We start from the raw sequence: 22,697 nt of genomic DNA on the forward strand, positions 1-22,697 counted from the left end.
CCAAGATCATGCCACTGCACTCCAGCATAGGTGACAAAGTGAGACTCCACCTCCAAAAAAAGAGAAACAAAACGAAAAAGAAAACTGGAGTGGCTTTTTTTTTTTGAGACAGGGTCTCATTTTGTTGCCCTGGTTGGAGTACAGTGGCATAATCATAGCTCTCTACAACCTTCAACTCCCTGACTCCAGTGATCCTCCCACCTTGGCCTCCCGAGTAGCTACTGCCTCCGAGTAGCTAGTGCCTAGCTAATTTTTAAAATTTTTTTTTTTTTTTTGAGACAGAGTCTCGCTGTCACCCAGGCTGGAGTGCAGTGGCGCGATCGCGACTCACTGCAGGCTCTGCCCCCTGGGGTTCATGCCATTCTGCTGCCTCAGCCTCCCGAGTAGCTGGGACTACAGGCGCCCGCCACCTCGCCCGGCTAATTTTTTGTATTTTTAGTAGAGACGGGGTTTCACCGTGTTAGCCAGGATGGTCTCGATCTCCTGACCTCGTGATCCGCCCACCTCGGCCTCCCAAAGTGCCGGGATTACAGGCGTGAGCCACAGCACCCGGCCCAATTTTTTAATATTTTATATTATACAGAGAAGGTCTCACTATGCAGCTCAGGCTGGTCTAAAACTCCTAGCTTAACCCATCCTCCCGCCTCAGCCTCCCAAAGTGTTGGGATTACAGGCATGAGCCATCATGCCCAGCTTGGGGTGGCTAAATTTATCTCAGATGAAGTAGATTTCAGAGCAAAGAATATTATTTGGGATGAAGAGAGTCATTTCATAAATGATAACCAAGTGAGTTCATCAAGAGGGCATAACAGGCCAGGTGCAGTGGCTCAGACGTATAATCCCAGCACTTTGGGAGGCCGAGGTGGGTGGATCACCTGAGGTCAGGAGTTTGAGACCAGCCTAGCCAACATGGGCGAAACCCCATCACTACTAAAAAATACAAAAATCAGTCAGGTGTGGTGGCGCATGCCTGTAATCCCAGCTGCTCAGGAGGCTGAGGTATGAGAATCACTTGAACTTGAAAGGTGGAGGCTGCAGCGAACCAAGATCATGCCACTGCACTCTAGCCCGGGCGCCAGGAGTTCAAGACAACTGTCTTGAAGCCAGGAGTTTGAGACAAGCCTGAGCAACTTAGCGAGACTTTATCTCTATTTAAAAAAAAAAATTAGGCCGGGCACGGTGACTCACGCCTGTAATCCCAGCACTTTAGGAGGCTGAGGCGGGTGGATCACGAGGTCAGGAGATACAGACCATCCTGGCCAACATGGTGAAACCCCATCTCTACTAAAAATATAAAAATTAGCTGGGTGTGGTGGCATGTGCCTGTAATCCCAGCTACTCAGGTGGCTGAGGCAGGAGAATCTATTGAACCCAAGAGGCAGAGGTTGCAGTTGAGCCAAGATCACACTACTGCACTCCAGCGTGGCAACAGAGCAAGACTCTGTCTCAAAAAAAAAAAAAAAAAAAAAAAAAAAAAAGGCATGGTGGTGCATGTCTATAGTCTCAGCTACTTGGGAAGCTGAGGTGGGAAGATCACTTGAACCCAGAAGGTTGAGGGTGCAGTGAGCTATGATGGCACCACTGCACTCCAGCCTAGGCAACAGAGTGAGTGAGACCCTGTCTTTAAAAAAAAAAAAAAAAAATTGACACATGACATCAACACATTTGGGATACAGCTAAAGTACCACTCATAGGGAAATTTACAGCATTTAACACTTACATTGGAAAAGAAGAAAGATCTCAAATCAAATGACCTAAGACTCCACCTTAAGACACTGGAACAGAGCACATTAAATCCAAAGTAAGCAGAAGAAAGGGAATAATGACAATAACAACAAACATCAATAAAACAGAAAACTGTAATAAAACAGAAATCTGTAACAATGAAACCAAGAGCTCGTTCTTTGAGAAGATCAGTAAGATTAAAAAACTTCTGGTCAGATTGATCAAACAAAAAAGACAGAAAGCTGGGTATGGTGGTATAATCCTAGCACTTTTGGAGGCCAAGCGGGGAGGATCATTTGAAGCCAGGAGTTCAAGACTAGCCTGAGTAACATAGTGAGACCTTGTCTCTACAAAAATAATTTAAAGATTAGCTGTGTGTGGTGATGCACACCTCTAGCTACTCAAGAAGCTGAGGTGGGAGCACTGCTTGAGCCCGGGAGGTGCAGGCTGCAGTGAGATATGATCTTGCCACTGTACTCCAGCCTGGGCAAAAGAGCAAGATCCTGTCTTCTAAAAACAAAACAGAAAAGAAGAATGTAGTTTAAAACCTGTCCATGAGAAACTGCAAGGTCCAGATGGCTTCACTGCTGAAATCTACCAAACATTTAAAGAAGAAATAACATCAATTCTGTACAAACTCTTCCAGGAAATAGAAGTGAAGAAAATACATCCCAACACATGCCAACATTAGGGTAATGATGCCAACATTACCCTAATGCCAAAACAAGAAAAAAAAAAAGGCATTATAAGAAACTATAGGCTAATAATACTCATGAAGACAAAATTGTTTTACAATTTTAGCAAATCAAAGCCAATAATACATAGAATAATGTGTCATGACCAAGCGTGAGTCATCTCAGGAATGCAAGGTTGGTTTAACATTCAAGCATCAAACAACTCAACCTGGTAAAAGGCATCTGTGAAAAACCTACAACACCATACTTAATGGTGAAAGACTGAATGCTTTTCCTCTAAGGCTGAGAAAGAGACATGGATTTTTACTCTTATCACCTCTATTTAATAATGCAATGGAGGTCTCTTTACCAGAAAAAACAGCAAGAAAAATAAATAAAGACCCTACACAGACTGAAAATGGAAAAGTAAAATTATCTTTATTCACATATCACATGGTTGCGTCTATAAAATCTTAAGGGATCTTAAAAAAAAAAACCTACTAGAGTTAATAAGTGACTTAAGCAAGGTTCCAAGATATAAGATCAAAATCTGAAAAATGTATTTCTATATGCTAGCAATAAACAATCAGTAAGTTGAAATTTTAAAAATAAAATACCCTTTGTAATAATTAATGAAAATATTTATCCCAGCAGGGTACAGTGGCTCACCCCTGTAATCCCAGCACTTTGGGAGGCTGAGGCAGGTGGATCATTTGAGGTCAGGAGTTCGAGACCAGCTTGGCCAACAGGGTGAAACCCTGTCTCTACTAAAAATACAAATATTAGCCGGGCATGATGGTGGGCATCCGCAATCTCAGCTACTCATGAGGCTGAAGCAGAAGAATTGCTTGAACCAAGAAGGCAGAGGTTGCAGTGAGCCAAGATTGTGCCATTGCACCCCAGCCTGGGCAACAAGAAACTAAAGATGGCCTAGGCCAGGCATAGTGGCTCATGCCTGAAATCCCAACACTTTGAAAGGCTGAGGCAAAAGGCTGGGCACGGTGTCTCATGCCTGTAATCCCAGCACTTTGGGAGGCCAAGTCGGGCAGATCACTTGAGGTCAGGAGTTTGAGACCAGCCTGGCCAATATTGTGAAAGCCCATCTCTATAAAAATACAAAAACTAGCTAAGTGTGATGGTGCATGCCTATAATCCCAGCTACCTGCGAGGCTGAGGCAGGAGAATCACTTAAACCCAAGAGGTGGAGGTTACAGTGAGTGGAGATAGTGGCACTGCACTCCAGCTTGAGTGACAGAGCGAGACTCTGTCTCAAAAAAAAAAAAAAAAAAAAAGGCCGGGCGCAGTGGCTCACGCCTGTAATCCCAGCACTCTGAGAGGCCGAGGCGGGCAGATCACGAGGTCAGGATATCAAGACCATCCTGGCTAACACGATGAAACCCCGTCTCTACTAAAAATACAAAAAAATTAGCCAGCGTGGTGGCGGGCACCTGTAGTCCCAACCACTCAGGAGGCTGAGGCAAAAGAATGGCATGAACCCGGCAGGCGTAGGCTGCAGTGAGCCGAGATCACGCCACTGCACTCCAGCCTGAGTGGCAGAATGAGACTCCGTCTCAAAAAACAAAAACGAAAACAAAAAAAGGCTGAGGCAAGAGAACTGCTTGAGCATAGGAGTTCAAGACCAGCCTGGGCAACATGGTGAGACTGTCTCTACAAAAAAATAAAAAAATTAGCTAGGTGTTGTAGCACATGCCTGTAGTCCTGGCTATTCACGAAGCTGAGGCAAGGGGATCCCTTGAGCCAAGGAGGTCAAGGCTGCAGTGAGCTGTGACTGTGCACCACTGTACTCCAGCCTGGGCAACAGAGCAAGACTGTCTCAAAAACAAAACAAAACAACAACAACAGAAAAACAAGGCCTAAATAAATAGGTATACCTTGCTTGTGAGTCAGAAAATAATACTGTTTAGATGTCGATTCACATCAAATTGATTTAAAGATTCAGCACAGTCCCAATCAAAATACCAGGAAGATTATTTGTAGAAATTCACAAAGTGATTCTAAAATTCATTTGAAAATACAAACGGCCAAGCAACCATGAAGAGCCAGAACAACTTTTTTATTTTGGTTGACACAAGATCTCACTGTCGCCCAGGCTGCAGTGTACCTGCACAATCATGGCTCACTGCAGTCACCACCTCCCGAGCTGAAGCGAGCCTCTCACCTCAGTCTCCCAAGTAGCCAGGACTAGCGCTTGCCACCACACACAGTGAATTTTTTTTATTTTTTGTAAAGATGAGGTCTCACAATGTTGCCCAGGCTACAGAATAACTCAGAGAAAGAACAAAGGTGGAGGACTTACCTGGTTCCAAAACTTTTTTTCTGAGACAGCATCTCACTCTATCACTCAGGCTGTAATACAGTGGTGCAATCATAGCTCATGGCAGCCTCAAACTCCCAGGCTCAAGCAATCCTCCTGCCTCAGCCTCCCAAGTAACTAGGACTATAGGCATGAGTTCCCAGATACAGCTAATTTGTTTTTGTAGAGACAGGGTCTTGACATGTTGCCCAGGCTGGTCTCAAACTCCTGGGTTCAAACAGTCCTCCTGCCTCAGCCTCCCAAAACACTGGGATTACAGACATGAGCTACTCAGATGGCCACAAAACTTTAAAATATATAATAATCAAGACATTGTGTTACGGTGTCAAGATAAACAAGTGATCAGCACAACATAATAGAGTCCATAAATAGATCGTATTTATATGGCTTAGATTTTCTTTCTTCTGTCTAAAGTGATTCAATCACCTGATTTTTGATAAAGGTGCAAAGACAATTTAGTGGCAAAAGGATTATGTTTCCAACAAATGGTGCCAGAACTGAACATCCATATGCAAAAAAACAAACTTGCTCCATCTTCACATCACAAGCAAAAATTAACTCAAAATGGACCACTGACCCAAAAACAAAAGCTAAAACTTTAAGACTTCTAGAAGAAAGTATAGGAAAAATATTTGTGACCTGTAGGTAGGCAAAGACTTTTTTTTCTTGTCTTTTCTTTTTTCCTTGAGACATGGTCTTACTGTCACCCAGACGAATAAAGTGGCACAATCATGGCTCACTGCAGCCTCAACCTCCTGGGCTCATGTGATCCTCCCACCTCAGTCTCCCAAGTAGCTGGGACTATAGGCGCACACCGCCAAGCCCAGCTAATTTTTGTATTTTTTATGGAGACAGGGTTTCACCATGTTGCCCAACCTGGTCTCAAACTACTGAACTCAAGTGAGCCACCCGCCTCAGCCTCCCAAAACACATGAACCACCACACCTGGCCTAATTTTTAATTTTTTTTATATAGAGATGAGTTCTCCCTATGTTGCCCAGGCTAGTCTTGAAATCCTGGGCTCAAGTGATCTACCTGCCTCAGCCTCCCAAAGTGCTGGGACTATAGGCATGAGCCACATACCCAGCCAAGATTTCTTAAAACACCTACAGCACAACGAATAAAAAGAAAAAAAAATGAAATGAAATTTCCCAAAACAAAAAACGCACTCTTTAAAAGACACTGAAAAGAATCAAAAGACAAATCCCAGCCTACATAATAAAAGACTTACATCGAGAATATATAAAGAACTCTCTAAGCTCAACAATAAGAAAACTACCAGTTTTCAAATGGGCAAAAGATTTCAACAGGCATTTTAGCAAAGGAAATATACAGATGGCAAATAACCACATGAAAAGATGTTCAAAAACAAAAACAAAACAAAAAAGAAAAGAAGTTCAGCATCATTCATCATGAAAGTACAAATTAAAACCACAACAAAATACTACCACACTACACACCTATGGAGATGGCTAAAACTGAAGAAGACTGACCACACCAAGTATTGGGAAGGATGTGGGGCAAATGGAAGCTTCATTCACCAGTGGTGGGACTATACAACACTGCAATCCCTTTTGGAAAGTTTGGAAGTCTCTTAAAATGTTAAAGTACACACCCACCCCAGGACCAAGCCATTTTACTCCTAGATATTTATCTAAGAGAAATGAAAACATGTCCTAACAAAGGCTTGGTTGCTAATGTTCACAGCAGCTTAATTTGTAACGGCACAAAGTGAAAAATGACCCAGATGCCCATCAATAGACAAATGGAGAAACAAATTGTGATCTAGCCATAAAATGGAATCCTACTCAATAATACGATGAAGTGATGCTACATGGCACAAATGGAATAATGTTGAAGGAATTATGCTGAGTGAAGGAAGCAAGATAATATGAGAATATATACTGTACAATTCCACATAAGCAACATTCTAGAAAATCTAAACTAATTCATCTATAGTGATGGAAAGCAGATCAGTGGTTGCCAGGCAGGAGGGTGGGGAAAGGATGGAAACGGTGATTTCAAAGGGGCATCGGGGAACTTTTGAGGGTGATGAACATGTTCATTATCTTAATCTTGATGCTAGTTCCACGGGTGTATACAAATGTCAAAATGCATCAAATTATGTATTTTAAATATGTGTAATCTGGTATATATCAATAATACTTCAATAAAGCTGGGAAAAGAGAGAGAGAAAGAGAGCGAGGAAGGGAGGGAGGGAGGAAGCAAGCACAAAAACTACCAGTAGCATAAAAGATAGGCACCTAATTCTGGACACCGGGAGCTTCTGAATTTTGTCTTGGTCCTCTCTCTTGCTGTCCAGGTGCTAGTGCTGGGTTTTCATCCACACCCTACTTTCATTAAGCACAAAAGTGATAGGAAAGCTGTCTGTGGGGAATGAATTATGGACTTAGAAAGGGAGAAAATGAGGACAAACAGAGCATTAATTCTGGTTTAACAAACACCTTTAGGTAGGTGGTGAGATTCTAGGTGATTTTTCTTTGGTTTCTTTAAGTTTTTCCGTACTTTCCAAATTCTTTACAAGCATTACTTGGCTCTTTGGAGGGAAGAAAGAAATCAGTTTTAAAAGAACCAATTTAAATTCTCCATTAAGTAAAGAACTATTCAAAAAGAAACCAAGGATTTTTTTTTTTAATCCTAGTAACTAATAGCACCAGAACATACACACATGAATCTGAGCCATTAATTTAGATCAAAGAACAGGGAGACTGCATTTATAAAGAATAAAGGATATTTACAACATATGGAGAAGGCCAAAACCTCAAAAACGGATGTTCTAAATTCTGAAAGTTGATAGTCAACCACTGAGTTGGCTTCCATCTAATTAAAGACATTTTAATAAGCTTTAACTGATTTCCTGCCATGTAGGTTGAAGATGAGGTTCTCGAATGCTAAAGGGAAAGTCTAGTCTGAATTCCAGGAGGTTGGGGGCAGTGGCAAGACAGTCCTTCTCCTCTAAGGCTTATAAGCATGTAAATGAGTCAAGCCTTCCAACATGGTATAAATGCCAGGAGAGGCGGGATTTCTTAACCCCCCCTGTCCCAAGTTGCTGGCATCAGACTTTTTTTTTTTTTTTTTTTTTTTGGAGACACGGTCTCTTTCTGTTGCCTAGGCTGAAGTACAGCAGTGCCATCACAGCTCACTGCAGTCTCAACCTTCCAGACTCAGGTGACCTTCCTGCCTCACCCTCCTGGGTAGCTGAGACTAGAGGTGTGTGCTGCCATGCTAGACTAATTTTTATTTTTATTTTTATTTTTAGTAGAGATGGGGTCTCACTATGTTGTCCAGGTTGGTCTCCAACTCTTGGGTTCGAGTGATCCTTTCTCCTCAGTCTCTCAAAGTGCTGGGATTACAGGTGTTAGCCCAGCTAATGTCAGATATTTCTGTCACTTTTTTTTTTAGTAAGTGTAGAAAACCAACAAGGAGTTCAGATATGCCAAAAGCTGATAAAATGTTTCTTTTTAAATACCTTCACAGGTCTAATTAGGTGCAAAATGTCTTTTATGCAACCTGAATATCAATCCTGAGTCCTCCTGCTCGGTTTCTAAAAGAATAAACCAACTTCTTAGTAATCATAGCACTCTCGGCTTAATTCTTCACTTTCATTTCAGAGGAAAAAATGAAAGTAGGTTAGCATACTACAATACTACAAACACAACACAGAACACTTACATGTTTTGGAGTGTTCATGTGATAGCATGTAATTGGCGAGAGGTGGTGTGTAGGTTAAACACTGCAGTGCTGCATTGGCAAAACAGGTATTGCCCAAATTCTGGAGCCCAGCTCCAACTCTATGAGTTTGTTGCCACTTAAGACAAATCTTCTCAGATGGGAAAAGAACTTTCTGTGGAGGAGCGATGCCATCACCTAGGGCTAGAAAAATAAACAAGAAAGAGTCAGAAACCAAGCTTTGCATACTGAAGCTAAATAAATAGTAACACCTGGTCAAACCTCAATCGTTTCAAGATCCGAAATCTCATGACCAGCCTACCTGAAATACAGGGGCAAGAGGGACATTTTAAAAGACAGAAACCAGAACATGAGAAATTTTCAATGATCTGGTTTCTCCAATAAATGAACTACAAGGACAGAAAGGGGAGAGGGTTACAGATTAAAAGAAACTTGACAGAAATATCTACCAAATGCAAAGTGTAGACTTCATTTGGATGCTGCTCTGAACAACTGCTTAAAAATATATATATATAGGCCGGGCGCGGTGGCTCACACTTGTAATCCCAGCACTTTGGGAGGCCGAGGCGGGCAGATCACGAGGTCAGGAGATCGAGACCACGGTGAAACCCCGTCTCTACTAAAAATACAAAAAATTAGCCGGGCGTGGTGGCGGGCGCCTGTAGTCCCAGCTACTCGGAGAGGCTGAGGCAGGAGAATGGCGTGAACCCGGGAGGCAGAGCTTGCAGTGAGCCACGACTGCACCACTGCACTCCAGCCTGGGCAACAGAGCGAGACTCCATCTCAAAAAAAAAAAAAATATATATATACATATATATACACACACATATAAATATATATATACATATATATATATACACATATAAGTATATATATACATATATATATACATATATATATATATAGGGCCGGGCACAGTGGCTCACACCTGTAATCCCAGCACTTTGGGAGGCCAAGGTGGGCGGATTATGAGGTCAGGAGATTGAGCCATCCTGGCTAACACGGTGAAACTCTGTCCCTACTAAAAATACAAAAAATTAGCTGGGCGTGGTGGCGGGCACCTGTAGTCCTAGCTACTAGGGAGGCTAAGGCAGGAGAATGGCATGAACCCGGGAGGCGGAGCTTGCAGTGAGCTGTGACAGCACCACTGCACTCTAGCCTGGGCGACAGAGCGAGACTCCGTCTCAAAAAAAAAAAAATACATCTATATATATACATATGTACACATATACATACACACACACGTATTTTATGCATATATATTTTATATATATATAAAACAACAACCAGAGAAATATGAACACTGAAGGGCTTTTTCATATAAATACATTTTTTATTTTTAGAAAAAACTCTTTAGATGTATACACTAAAATACAAGTGAAAGATGAAGTACTGGATTTGAAATAATGTCGTGGGGAGGTAAGTAAGTGCTGGTATCACTGGCCATAAGTTGATAAATGTCAAAGTTGGTTGATGGCTACAAGAGAGTTCATTATAATTACTCTTTTATATCCACTTTGAACATTTAAAAAATAAATAACACAATAGAAAAAATGAGATAAATCTGATTCCTTGTAACATCTGCCATGGATGCTAATTCAGTACCACCATCACTGTCATCCTTATCATCTCATGTAGGGAGCCCTTACTAGGCCAAATGGTTGCAATTCTAATGGTTGGTACTGATGTCATTCCCGTTTTACCACTAAGGAAGCAGGTTTTGAACTCAGATTATAAGGCACCACTGTACACATTTGTGAGTAGACTACCTGTGACCTAAAAATTTTGAAGATTATCAACAGATTACTAATAACTAAGTACGATAATGGAACTCAAGCTGAAGCTCAAGAAACAACTTATTTAGGAAAGCTGAAAATCATCAATGGCAAGACTAATTTTTCAAAGGCTTTGGCAGTCCCCCAGTGCTCTAACAGAAGGCTGAGATTGGGCCGGGCACAGTGGCTCACACCTGTAATCCCAGCACTTTGGGAGGCCAAGGCAGGAGGATCACGAGGTCAGGAGATTGAGATCATTCAGGCTAACACAGTGAAACCCTGTCTCTACTAAAAATACAAAAAATTAGCCAGGCATGGTGGCGGGCGCCTGTAGTCCCAGCTACTCGGGAGGCTGAGGCAGGAAAATGGCATGAACCCGGGAGGCAGAGCTTGCAGTGAGTCAAGATCGTGCCACTGCACTCCAGCCTGGGCGAGCAAGTGAGACTCCACCTCAAAAAAAAAAAAAAAAAAAAAAAAGGAAGAAACTAATAATATTCTAGTAACTAAAAACAATCTATCCTGTTGTCAGTCAATCACGAACAAGTAACAGGAAAACAAAGCCTATCAAGTAATGCAACTCTGCTGGCCACTCAGGTGGCCTCATGGCTTGCAAAATAAGCCCCTCTCTGAAACCACCACGCCCCAGCAGCATTTATACAGGAGTTTCTGGCGGTAATTCTCTCTTTTGAAAAACAGTACCTTGATCCTTTTGTGGTGATGGTTTTGATTTATCAGGTACAGATGAACTCGAATAAACTACAGCACCAGGTACTGGTCCTAAAGAAAGTGTGTGATTTGACACATCATTCAATGAAGACACAGCACCCCAGCTGGCAGAACCTGCATCCATGTCTCCAGGTGAGACTGCCTCAGAGCTGCCAGGCTGATTCTGATAGGCTGATGGGTCTGAAGATTCAGAAGCTTTGTCAACTATGGTCATTGTTCAACTCTGCAAAAGATGAAAAGTATATATTTGTTTCATCAGGTGAGAAAAGCAATCTCCTTACCCCACCATTAGATCTTGGAAAATCATTCCAGCCATTTTAAAGTTATTTTCAAACACATAACCCAAATATAAAAACAATAGTACTTTCTAACATTTTTGTAATAATCTCCTTGGGACATTTAGCAACATGATAATCTGAATGTCAACAATCTTTATTTTAAAATCTTCAGGGAAGTATTTGATTAAAAGAACTTCTCATTTCATTTCATGCCCCCTAAAAGTCTGGCATTTCAGTTTATAATTGGGCATTTCAATTTTCAATTCTGTTTATTTACTAAGTACCTATCTTTTCCTTCTCTACTGCTTAAAACCAGAAAAATTATACACAGTAATACATTTGACTAAATCTCCAATTTGAGTATAATTCCTCAGAGAAAAGCATCAACTACACAGAGAAAATCTAGACTTAATTTTGTGCTAAAAGTGCAAATGGCACCAAGTGAAATACATTACAGTTTTGAAAATTATAATTATAGAGATCTCACCTTTAAAACCATTTTTCTGAAGAGGCTCATTTATATGGAATGTATGACTTTTTAAATAAAACCTGTAAGCCATTACTGACATCAAACTCGAACACAAATATCTGTTACGAAAGGACTTGATTGTAATTTTCTCTCTGAGTCCTATTTTAAAATATTAGGGCTACCACTAATTGAGCATTTTCTATGTATTGGGCATTGCATCAACTGCTGGACATACATTAACTTAATTTTCATAAGGAACCTATGAGAGCTCAGACAGAATCCCCAGGGCCTATAAAATGAAGCAACCAGTCAGCAACTGGGACTGAGATCCAGGTCCAGCGTTCCCAGCCAGGCTTCCTTCTGGTTATGCCACCTTGTCAACAGAATGCTTTTAGGGATATTTCTGAAATTGCCCAACAGTGGCCACATCTAGACATGCCACTCCTGTGTAGAAAACCTTTCAGGAGGCCGGGCGCGGTGGCTCACGCTTGTAATCCCAGCACTCTGGGAGGCCGAGGCGGGCGGATCACGAGGTCAGGAGATCAAGACCACGGTGAAACCCTGTCTCTACTAAAAATACAAAAAATTAGCCGGGCGTGGTGGTGGGCGCCTGTAGTACCAGCTACTTGGAGAGGCTGAGGCAGGAGAATGGCGTGAACCCGGGAGGCGGAGCTTGCAGTGAGCCGAGATCGTGCCACTGCACTCCAGCCTGGGTGACAGAGCGAGACTCCGTCTCAAAAAAAAAAAAAAAAAAAAAGAAAACCTTTCAGGAGGCCGGGCGCGGTGGCTCATGCCTATAATTCCAGCACCTTGGGAGGCCAACGTGGGCAGATCGCTTGAGGTCAGCAGTTTGAGACCAGCCTGGCCAACATGGTGACACCTTGTCTCTATGAAAAACAAAAATTAGCCAGGCATGGTGGTGCACACCTGTAATCCCAGCATTTTGGGAGGCCGAGCCAGGTGAATCACCTGAGGTCAGGTGTTTCAGACCAGTCTGGCCAACATGGTGAAACCTCATCTCTACTAAAAATACAAAAATTAGCCGGGTGTGGTGGCACGTGCCTGTAATCTCAACTACTCGGGAGGCTGAGTCAGGAAAATCGCTTGAACCTGGGAGACAGAAGTTGCAGTGAGCCAAGAACGTGCCACTGACATCCAGCCTTGGTGACAGAGCAAGAATAAGTCTCAAAAAAAAAAAAAAAAGGCCGGGCGGGGCGCAGTGGCTCACACCACTGTAATTCCAGATTCCAGCACTTTGGGAGGCCAAGGTGGGTGGATCACTTGAGTCCAGGAGTTCCAGACCAGCCTGGCCAACATGGGGAAATCCCATCTCTACTAAAAATACAAAAATTAACCAGGCGTGGTGGCGCACGCCTGTATTCCCAGCTACCTGGGAGGCTGAGGCAGGGAAAATTGCTTGAACCTGGGAGGCAGAGATTGCAGTGAGCCGAGATCATGCCACTGCACTCCAGACTGAGTGACAGAGCGAGACTCTGCCTCAAAAAAAGAAAGAAAAGGAAGGGAAGAAAGAACACCTTTCAGGAGGGGCCCAACTGCCCATAGCACAACATCTTAATGCCTGGACTTGGCATTGTCTGACCTAATAACCTCTCCAAACACCCTCTCTGTCATGTTCCCACCATGCTGAAGTCTTTTTTTTTTTTTTTTTGTCCCTGCTCTCTCTGGGCTCTGCGCATGCTGTTCTTCTCTCCGACTCTTTTCCATCCTTCCACCTCCAGCCAGTTCACACTTCCACTTCTCAGTTTAGAATTTACTTCCTCTGGGACACTTTCCTTGACATCACCATTCCCCCCAAGACTGGGTTAGAAACCCCTCCTCAAGGCCCCCACAGCACCCTGTGCTGATTTCTACGGTAGCGTGCTGGCATCTACTCCACAGCTGTTTTACTTGCTGTTCTCTACCATGTTCTTATTCACATCCTCCGACCTGGTGTAGAGAAAGCTTTCCATACATGTGGAGAACAACTTAATGAACAAAGTCTGGAAACAGAAAACAACTTGCGTTTGCTTTTAGCACCAGGTTGTGCTGAATGATTAACATACAGTATATCATTTGATCCTTAAGAAACTCTGGAGTAGAAATGGCCTTTAAAATTTGTTTTTAAAAATATTGAGGCTGGGCGCAGTGGCTCACGCCTGTAATCCCAGCACTTTGGGAGGCCAAGGCAGGTGAATCACGAGGTCAGGAGATTGAGACCATCCTGACCAACATGGTGAAACCCTGTCTCTACTAAAAATACAAAAATTAGCTGGGCATGGTGGTGCGTGTCTGTAATCCCAGCTACTCGGGAGGCTGAGGCAGGAGAATCGCTTGAACCCGGGAGGCAGAGGTTGCAGTGAGCTGAGATCGCGCCACTGCACTCCAGCCCGGCGACAGAGCGAGACTCTGTCTTTAAAAGAAAAGGATACTGTAAAAGTACAAAAAAGTACTATCCATGCTATGAAGTAGGGATAATAAAATACCCATGTACTTTCCAAACTGGCTGCTCACAATAACTTTCTGGGGTTTTTCTTTTTTGTAGAGACAGGGCCTCATTATGTTGCCCAGGCTGGTCTTGAAATCCTGGCCTCAAACGATCCTCCTGCCTCTGCCTCCCAAAATGCTGGAATTACAGGCATGAGCCACGGAGCCTGGCCAAATTTGTTTTTTAAAAGCATCAATTTTGTTGTTTGTAATCTTTTTGTTGGTTTGTTTTGTTATGTTTTGAGGCAAAGTCTAGCTCTGTCACCCAGGCTGGAATGCAGTGGCGCCATCACGGCTCACTGCAACCTTCTCTGCCTCCCAGCTTCAAGCGATTCTCCTGCCTCAGCCTCCCAAGTAGCTGGGACTACAGGTGCGTACCACCACACACGGCTAATTTTTGTATTTTTAGTGGAGCCAGGTTTCACCATGTTGGCCAGGCTGGTGTAATTTTTAACTAGGGGAAGATTAGCACCCAAAAAAATACAATCTTAAAGTTTCTGAACTCAAGTAGAAATATAAAAGATGTTTGTCAATTTCAATGAACTAAGAAAAAAACTGAACTGAAATTTTAAATCAATCAAAGGTAGCTGACCCTCAATCAGGAAGAAAGCTTGAGCCTTATCCTCCAAAAAGAGTTTACATTTTTCCTCATCTAATAGTTAAAAGAAATTATGAAATAGTGTGGGGACAGAAGAAAAAAATGCAGGAAGAAAAGAAACAAGAGGCCGGGCGTGGGTGCTCACACCTGTAATCCCAGCACTTTGGGAGGCCAAGGTGGGCAGATCATCTGAAGTTGGGAGTTCAAGACCAGCCTGACCAACATGGAGAAACCCCGTCTCTACTAAAAATACAAAATTAGCCAGGCGTGGTGGCGCATGCCTGTAATCTCAGCTACTCGGGGGGCTGAGGCAGGAGAATCGCTTGAACCCAGGAGGCAGAGGTTGCGGTGAGCCGAGATCGCGCCATTGCCCTCCATCCTGGGCAACAAGAGTGAAACTCCATCTCAAAAAAAAAAAGAAAGAAAAGAAAGAAAAGGAAGAAGAAAGCCCAAATAGAGTTATAAGAAATATAAGAAAAGGTTAATCCAGCCTTATTTACAGTGACACTAAACAGCAGCAAAAACCTTAATTTTCAGGGGATAAACATACCTTCAGAACAATCACTAACAATGACCAAATAAAACCGTTTTACTTGCTCCAATTACCTTTTAGAAGGGACAAAAGCCTCTTAAGTGAAAAAAAATTTAAGGAAAGCACAATTCAAGTCATCATTAACCATACAGCATTGTAATTGTGGAAAAACCAACCAAAACTATCCATTCGCCTTCATTTGTATATTCAGCCAATGAAGTCTTGACCTAAAACCATCAGGCATCAAACTAAACTTCATCTGCTACACACATAACCTTTCTTGAAGCTAAACAATGTTATGCAGGACTTAAGATTCATATGCTTGCATGTTCCTCACTTTCAGTAAAGCTTCTAAATATTACTGTTACAAATATCAGGACTTTTAAGCAACAGCTTCTGATGATATACAAAAGTTACAAGAGCATTAAAAACAACCACCACCACCTACAGGTGGTGCATGGTGGCCCAAGCCTGTAATCCCAACACTTTGGGAGGCCAAGGCAGGAGGATGGCTTGAGCCCAGGAGTTGCAGACCAGCCTGGGCAACAGTGAGACCCTGTCTCTTTAAGAAAAAAAAAAAAATTAGCTGGGTGTGGTGGCATGTGCTTGTAGTCCTACCTACTCAGGAGGCTGAGGTGGGAGGACTGCTGGAGCTCAGGAGATTGAGGCTACAGTGAGCTACAATTGCGCCACTGCACTCCAGCCTAGGCAGCAGAGGGAGATCTTGTCTCAAAAACACAACATGAACATGAATCGAGGTTGGATCTGTGTGGAGGAATGAGACTTCACAAGTGTTTCCTTTGCTTTAAATACTAGTCTTTTACTCAAAGCCTTAAAATTCCCAGTCTCTTATATGGTATGTCTCCCTTGTTATCAAATGCTAGAATGCATTATTCTTTTCTCATTTGTAGAGTTTCACTATTTAGACACTGTGGCACTCTACATACATTGAGGTAATAATATCAACACGTTTAAAGAGAAACTGTTACACTCTGCTTCTTCGTAAACAATGTAATGCACGTTCTTGTAACATTTCCGTTACAAGAGAAAACACACACGCTTTAAAAAGACAAAACCTTAGTCTTAATTATACTTAAGTAAACCAAACGACTGGCCTTAAACTTTATAAACCAAATACTTACTGTAGACTTAATTCAAAGATACAGAAAAGAAAGTGAAACTGACCCTAATTTAAAACAAATAAGTGAAACTGATCATTCATATCCCCTAGGCAATTTGAATCAGTGACATAGTAAAAAGAATTAGGTTTAAAATGTACCACTCTTTGAAACGTTTTGAGAGGCCACCAAAATGAGAACCTAGGATTCTGTGGTTACCTTGAAAAGGAGGCGTTAACTAGTTTCTCCCACAGTTTTGCTGTCAGGGTATTGACTTTACATAACCAACATGTTTTCCCATAAACAAGTGACCCCACGGCCTCCTAAGAGTCATTAACAAAAGTCATCTCCACTGCATGCATGTTACAGGGGTTAAAGTCCTAGATGGGAAAACTTGTCTCGTCCAATTTTCATTTCCAACATCTGCAACGGATCCCCTGTTCCAGGTAAGCTGGCTCTTCCTGCCCCGAAGATTAAAAAACGCTAGGGAGGCACACATGCTTTTGGGGACGCGCCGCCCGGCTTCTCCTCTCCCTTCGGGGTGGCCGCTCCGCCAGGCGTGGGCACCTCGGACTCTCCGCGGAGCAGCCAGGTGGCCAGGCCTGGGGAGGGGGCGCCCAAGGTGGGAAAAGTTTGTCTCTGTTAGGGATGCAGTGGGGGCGGGGAGGCCGACCCGGGGCTCTGAGGTGGCTCCGGGGCGGGAGGTGGCAGCCACGCGGGGGGCGGCAGGCGGGCCGGGGACGCCGGGCTCAGCGGTCAGCGGCCAGCACACGCCCACCCCGGCCGCCCCGAGCCTCCCGCCTGCCTGCCCGGCCCCCGGGCCGAGGGGGCGGGCTGGGGCCGGGTGGGGGTGGGAGCGCAATGTCCATGGCAACCAGGGGGGCCCGGCCTCCCGGCGCAGCCCGGCTACCCCGGCGCCCGCCCGCCGCGGCCGCCGCCCCCTCCCCAGCGGCCTGGCCGGGGCGGGCGGTGGCGCCGCAGCCCCCAGCGCGGCGGGGTCCCGGGCGGCCCGCGACTGTGTAGGGGGAGGCGGGCGAGGGGCCGCGCCAGCCCCCGGCGGGCCGCGCCGGCTGAGGGGTGGCCGGGCCAGCGGCTGCCCAGGCGAGCGGGCCGCTGCGCGGGCCCCATGCCGGCCTGCGGCGGGCGGGAAGGAGGCGGGAGCTTACCTGACCCGGCTCGGCGCTCGCTCCATCCCCCTCGGCCGCCGCCGCCGCCGCCGCCGCACACAGCCCAGCCGCCCGGCGGGGGACAATGACGTGCCTCCATCCGGGCACCGCCGCCGCCGCCTCCGGGTCAACGCCGCGCCCGCCGCGCCCCTCCGGACCGCCAGGGGGCGCGCCAGGGCCGCGCCCGAACGCGCCACCGCCCAGGGGCCGTCGCACAACAAGCGCGGCGCGCAGCTAACAAGCGCGGCGAGTGTGGGAGGGCCCGTCGCCCAAGAGCTGTGGGCGAAGGCCGGCGTCGCGCGTCACCAGAGCGCCGGTCAGGTCGGCAGAGGGAGCGCGCTGATTGGCTGGGCTGGCCGCGCGTCTGCGCGCCGGAAAAAGGGCTCCTTCCGCCCTGTGCTCCCCTGGGCAGAGCCAGACGGCGCGCGGTGGGCGGAGGACTTTGGGCCTTCGCCTGGTACTGCGCTTGACCCCAGACGCGTTTCCAGAAGCGGGGCACCTGGGGACGCAGGAGTCTGGCATCCCCGTCCCCCAAAAACGGACTCGGCTCCGAGAAATCCTCCGCTTTGTGGGCTTCGCCCTCTGCGGACGCAGCCTTTATTTTTTGTTTCTTAGAAACAAGGTCTGGGCCGGGCGCGGCGGCTCACGCCGTAATCCCAGCATTCTGGGAGGCCTAGGCGGGCGGATCATGAGATCAGGAGTTGGAGACCAGCCTGGCCAGCATGGTGAAACCCTGTCTCTACTAAAAATACAAAAAATTAGCCGGGCGTAGTGGCGCGTGCCTGTAGTCCCAGCTACTCGGGAAGCTGAGGCAGGAGAATTGCTTGAACCCGGGAGGCGCAGGTTTCAGTGAGCCGAGATCGCGTCTCTGCACTCCAGCCCTCCAGCCTGGGCGACAAAGCGAGACTCTGTCTCAAAAAAAAAAAAAAAGAAAGAAAAGAAAAGAAACAGGGTCTGTAGCCCAGGCTGGGGTGCAATTTCAGGACCTAGCTCACTGCAGCTGCGACCTCCGGGCTCAAGCGATGCCCCTGTCTTAGCCTCCCTAGCAGCTGGGGCTACAGTCGCGCGCCACCACGCACACTTAATTTTAGGGTTTTTGTTTGTTTGTTTTTGGTTTGGAGTTTTGTTTTGTAGGGACGGAGGTCTTACTGTTGCCCGGGCAGGTCTAAGATTCCTGGGCTCAAGCAGCCCTCCCTCCGTGGCCTCCCAAAGTGTTGGGATTACAGGCGTGAGCCGCTGCACCCGACTAATTTTTTGAGTTTTTTTTTTTTTGTAGAGACGGGGGTCTCGCTATGTTGCCCAAGCTGGTTTCCAACTTCTGAGATCAAGCGATTCTCCCACCTCAGCCTCCCAAAGCTCTGGGATTTCACTCCAGAGCCACCGCCCAAGACCTGATGCAGCCTTCAAGTACGCCTGATCCCACCGGTGCGCCACTGTCCATCAGACTCACACACTGAGTTACAGAAAGGGATTTTCTTTTTCTTTTTTCTTTTTTTTTGAGACGGAGTTTGCTCTTGTGGCCCAGGCTGGAGTGCAATGGCGTGATCTCGGCTCACTGCAACCTCTGCCTCCCAGTTTCAAGCGTGCTTCCTGCCTCAGCCTCCCAAGTACCTGGGATTACAGATGCCCGCCACCATGCCTGGCTAATTTTTTGTATTTAGTAGAGACAGAGTCCAAAGAGACCTCTGGCCATTTTGTTTGTTTGTTTTTTAGTTGGGGTCTTGCACTGTTGCCCAGGCTGGAGTACAGTAGCGCAATCTCGGCTCGTTGCAACCTCTGCCTCCCAGGTTCAAGTGATTCTCCTGCCTCAGCTTCCCAAGTAGCTGGGATCAGGTGCCCGCTACCACGCCCAGCTAATTTTTTTGTATTTTTAGTAGACACAGGGTTTCACTGTTGGCCAGGCTGGTCTCAAACTCCTGACTTTGTGATCTGGCTGCCTCGACCTCCCAGAGTGCTGGGATTACAGGCATGAGCCACCACACCCGGGCCCTCTGGCCATTTAATTTACTCAGTAATTATATGCTGGGGAATAGGGGCCTGCTCAGATATTTCCAGGCTTTTGCTTACAGAGTCCAAGTTAATGCAGATCTAAAGCACCCTCAGGGTTCCCTTATTGCTAAGGGATCAAGTTAATACCTTTGGTCCTGACCCACATCCCTCACTGGGTTCACTGAGCCCACAGTGGTCATTTCCCTGGTTCCCAAATGTGATACTCAAATAGTCATACTTGGCAATTGGTTCCTTGACTTGTAGCGTAAGAGCTATTGTAGTAGAGAAAGCCAAGTGGGGCTGGGCGCGGTGGCTCACACCTAGAATGCCAGCATTTTGGGAGGCTCAGACAGGCAGATCCCTTGAGGTCAGGAGTTCAAGACCAGCCTGGCCAACATGGCGAAGCCCCATCTCTACTAAAAATACAAAAATTAGCCAGGTGTGGTGGCAAGTGCCTGTAATCCCAGCTACTCGGGAGGCTGAGGCAGGAGAATCGCTTGAACCTGGGAGGCGGAGGTTGCAATGAGCCGAGATTGCGCCACTATACTCCAGCCTGGGCGACAAAAAAAAAAAAAAAGGGCCAAGTGGAACAAGTGGAAGCCCTGAAACTGCCCTCTCTGGCCAAAAGAGTAAGTTGGTGGGGCTGAGGGTGGGGGGTGATGGGAGAAAATGGCAGAGAATAGTGCCATGCTCAGAGGGGTAAAGGATGCAAGGCTGGTGTCTCCATCTGCTCATTTAATTTACCAGTCTGACCCCTGCAAAAACTGGATGAACCATCATAGATGACAATGAAATACTGCAAACATAATCCTCAAGGACTCATCTAGCACCAGCTTAATTCCACCGCTACCCACTCCATCCTTTGGAGTTCTTCTACATCCACAACAGAATGGAGTTGTGTTTAGAATCTCCCTCAGATTGGGCTTAGTGGCTCATGCCTGTAATCCCAGCATTTTAGGAGGCCGAGGAAGGAGGATCACTTGAGGCTAAGAGTTCAAGACCAACTTGGGCAATATAGGGAGACCCTGACTCTACAAAAAATAAAAAATTAGCCAGGTGTGCTGGTGCGTGCCTGTAGTCCCAGCTACTCAGGAGGCTGAGGTGGGAGGATCGCTTGAGCCCAGGAGGTCAAGGCTGCAGTGAGCTGTGATGGCACCTTGGCACTCCAGCCTGGGTGACAAAGCAAGACCCTGTCTTAAAAACAACAGGCTGGGCGCGGTGGCTCACGGCTGTAATCCCAGAACTTCGGGAGGCAGAGGCGGGTGGATCACGAGGTCAGGAGTTCAAGACCAGCCTGACCAACATAGCGAAACCCCATCTCTCCTAAAAATACAAAAAAAATTGGCCAGGTGTAGTGGCACGCACCAGCTACTCAGGAGGCTGAGGCAGGAGAATCACTTGAACCCGGGAGGCGGAGGCTGCAGTGAGCCAACATCACGCCATGCACTCCAGCCTGGGTGACAGAGTGAGACTCCATCTCAAAAAAACAAAGTAACCTTGTAGTTGATCCTCCTTTCTCTAAAACTCTCAGAGCAAACATGAACAAGGCCTTTTAACTCTTAAAGATTTTACAACCACAATGAAAAAAAGAAGAAAATACTATAAACAGTGAAAAATAGATTGGTCACAAAATACATTCAAAAGAAGTACCTACCATATTTTACCACAAAAAAGTAAAGGAGGGAGAGAGAAAGAGGGAGAGGAAGAGTAAAAGAGAAAAGAAGAAAAAGGTAAGGAAAGAAGACGGGAGGGGTGGGGGAAGGAGGAAAGGAAGGAGAAAGAAAAAAGAAAGAAAAGACTGGCCGGGCATGGTGGCTCATGCTTGTAATCCCAGCACTTTGGGAGGCCAAGGTGGGTGGATCACAAGGTCAGGAGATGGAGACCACGGTGAAACCCCGTCTCTACTAAAAAAATACAAAAAATTAGCCGGGCTTGGTGGCCGGCGCCTGTAGTCCCAGCTACTCCGAGAGGCTGAGGCAGGAGAACGGTGTGAACCCGGGAGGCGGAGCTTGCAGTGAGCCGAGATCGCACCACTGCACTCCAGCCTGGGTGACAGGGCGGACTCCATTTCAATAAAAAAAAAGAAAAGAAAGAGAGAGGCACATGCCTGTAATCCCAGCACTTTGAGAGGCTGAGGTGGAAGAATCACTTGAGATCAGGAGTTCAAGACCAGCCTGGCCAACATGGTGAAACCCCGTTTCTACCAAAAAATACAAAAGTTACCTGAGCATGGTGGTGCATGCCTGTAGTCCCAGCTACTCAGGAGTCTGAGGCATGAATCGCTTGAACTCAGGAGGTGGAGGTTGCAGTGAGCTGAGATCGCGCCACTGCACTCTTGCCTGGGCAACAGAGTGAGACTTGGTCCCAAGGCAAAAAAAAAGAGAAGGAAAGAGGGAAGAAAGGAAGGAAGGGGAAGGAAGGGAGGGAGGGAGGGAGGGAAAGGAAAGGAAGGAAAAAAGAGTACCTTCCGTTCACTCAGAGTGCTCAGATGACACCAATCAATAAACTTGTCCCAGCAGCCCACACGGAGACTCAGTCACAGAGAGCACTGTTTGGAAACAGATACACTAGGTGTAAATTCCAGCTCCAGCTTATATTTATCTGTTAAGTTCTGTGAGCCTTGCTTCAGACTCTCGTGAAATGAAAGGCTGTTTTAATTTATCTTAAGCCAAGTTTATCCTAATGGATGATTAACACCACTTCCCTGCACACCAACATAAGACATTAAAGCGTGAAAGTGTTCAAAGAGGGATATATTTAATCTTCTGAGGACCAGTGTCTCCTAGGAAGGAAATCTGAGACTGTAGCTGGCCAGGTCTTAGACCCAGCTTGTTTTTAGGAGACAGATCCTAAATCTCTCCTTTATGGATTGACAAAATATTAATTTAGAATTAAGAGGGGGTCATTGGAGATGCTGTGCCTACTTTCCAGAGACTATTTTGTTTGGAACCCAGAGCTGTGGGTGTTAATTAGTTACTACACAGTGTCATGATGCCTCAAATGAGGAAGGTAATACTTAGTGGGTGGGTTTACCCCTGAAGTGGATGCTGTTTAGGAAAAGTTTTGCAACAGAAATCGCACTTGAAATAGGTCCTTGAGGCTGGGCGTGGTGGCACA

At 45.9% G+C, this 22,697-nt stretch overlaps 1 protein-coding gene across 12 annotated transcripts in view; it reads right to left on the minus strand.

Moving 5' to 3' along the window:
- Positions 1-22,697, minus strand: part of USP42 (ubiquitin specific peptidase 42) — a 74,253-nt gene that overhangs the window by 37,926 nt on the left and 13,630 nt on the right. For 5 of the 12 annotated variants that reach the window (XM_058442537.1, XM_058442561.1, XM_058442540.1 and 2 more), the window contains 3 exons: positions 22,045-22,128; positions 10,920-11,169; positions 8,428-8,628 (listed from right to left, as the gene is read on the minus strand). In XM_058442537.1, the coding sequence (XP_058298520.1) occupies positions 8,428-8,628; positions 10,920-11,160 (442 nt within the window). In that variant the 5' untranslated portion in view covers positions 11,161-11,169; positions 22,045-22,128. Of the gene's footprint in view, positions 1-6,998; positions 7,123-8,427; positions 8,629-10,919; positions 11,170-16,644; positions 17,056-17,591; positions 17,706-22,044; positions 22,129-22,697 lie in introns of those variants that run through there. The other 7 variants (XM_032755836.2, XM_032755835.2, XM_058442529.1 and 4 more) reach the window with 6 other exon arrangements.

The sequence above is a fragment of the Hylobates moloch genome, unplaced genomic scaffold (assembly GCF_009828535.3).
Source record: "Hylobates moloch isolate HMO894 unplaced genomic scaffold, HMol_V3 SCAFFOLD_1, whole genome shotgun sequence".
NCBI lineage: Eukaryota > Metazoa > Chordata > Mammalia > Primates > Hylobatidae > Hylobates > Hylobates moloch.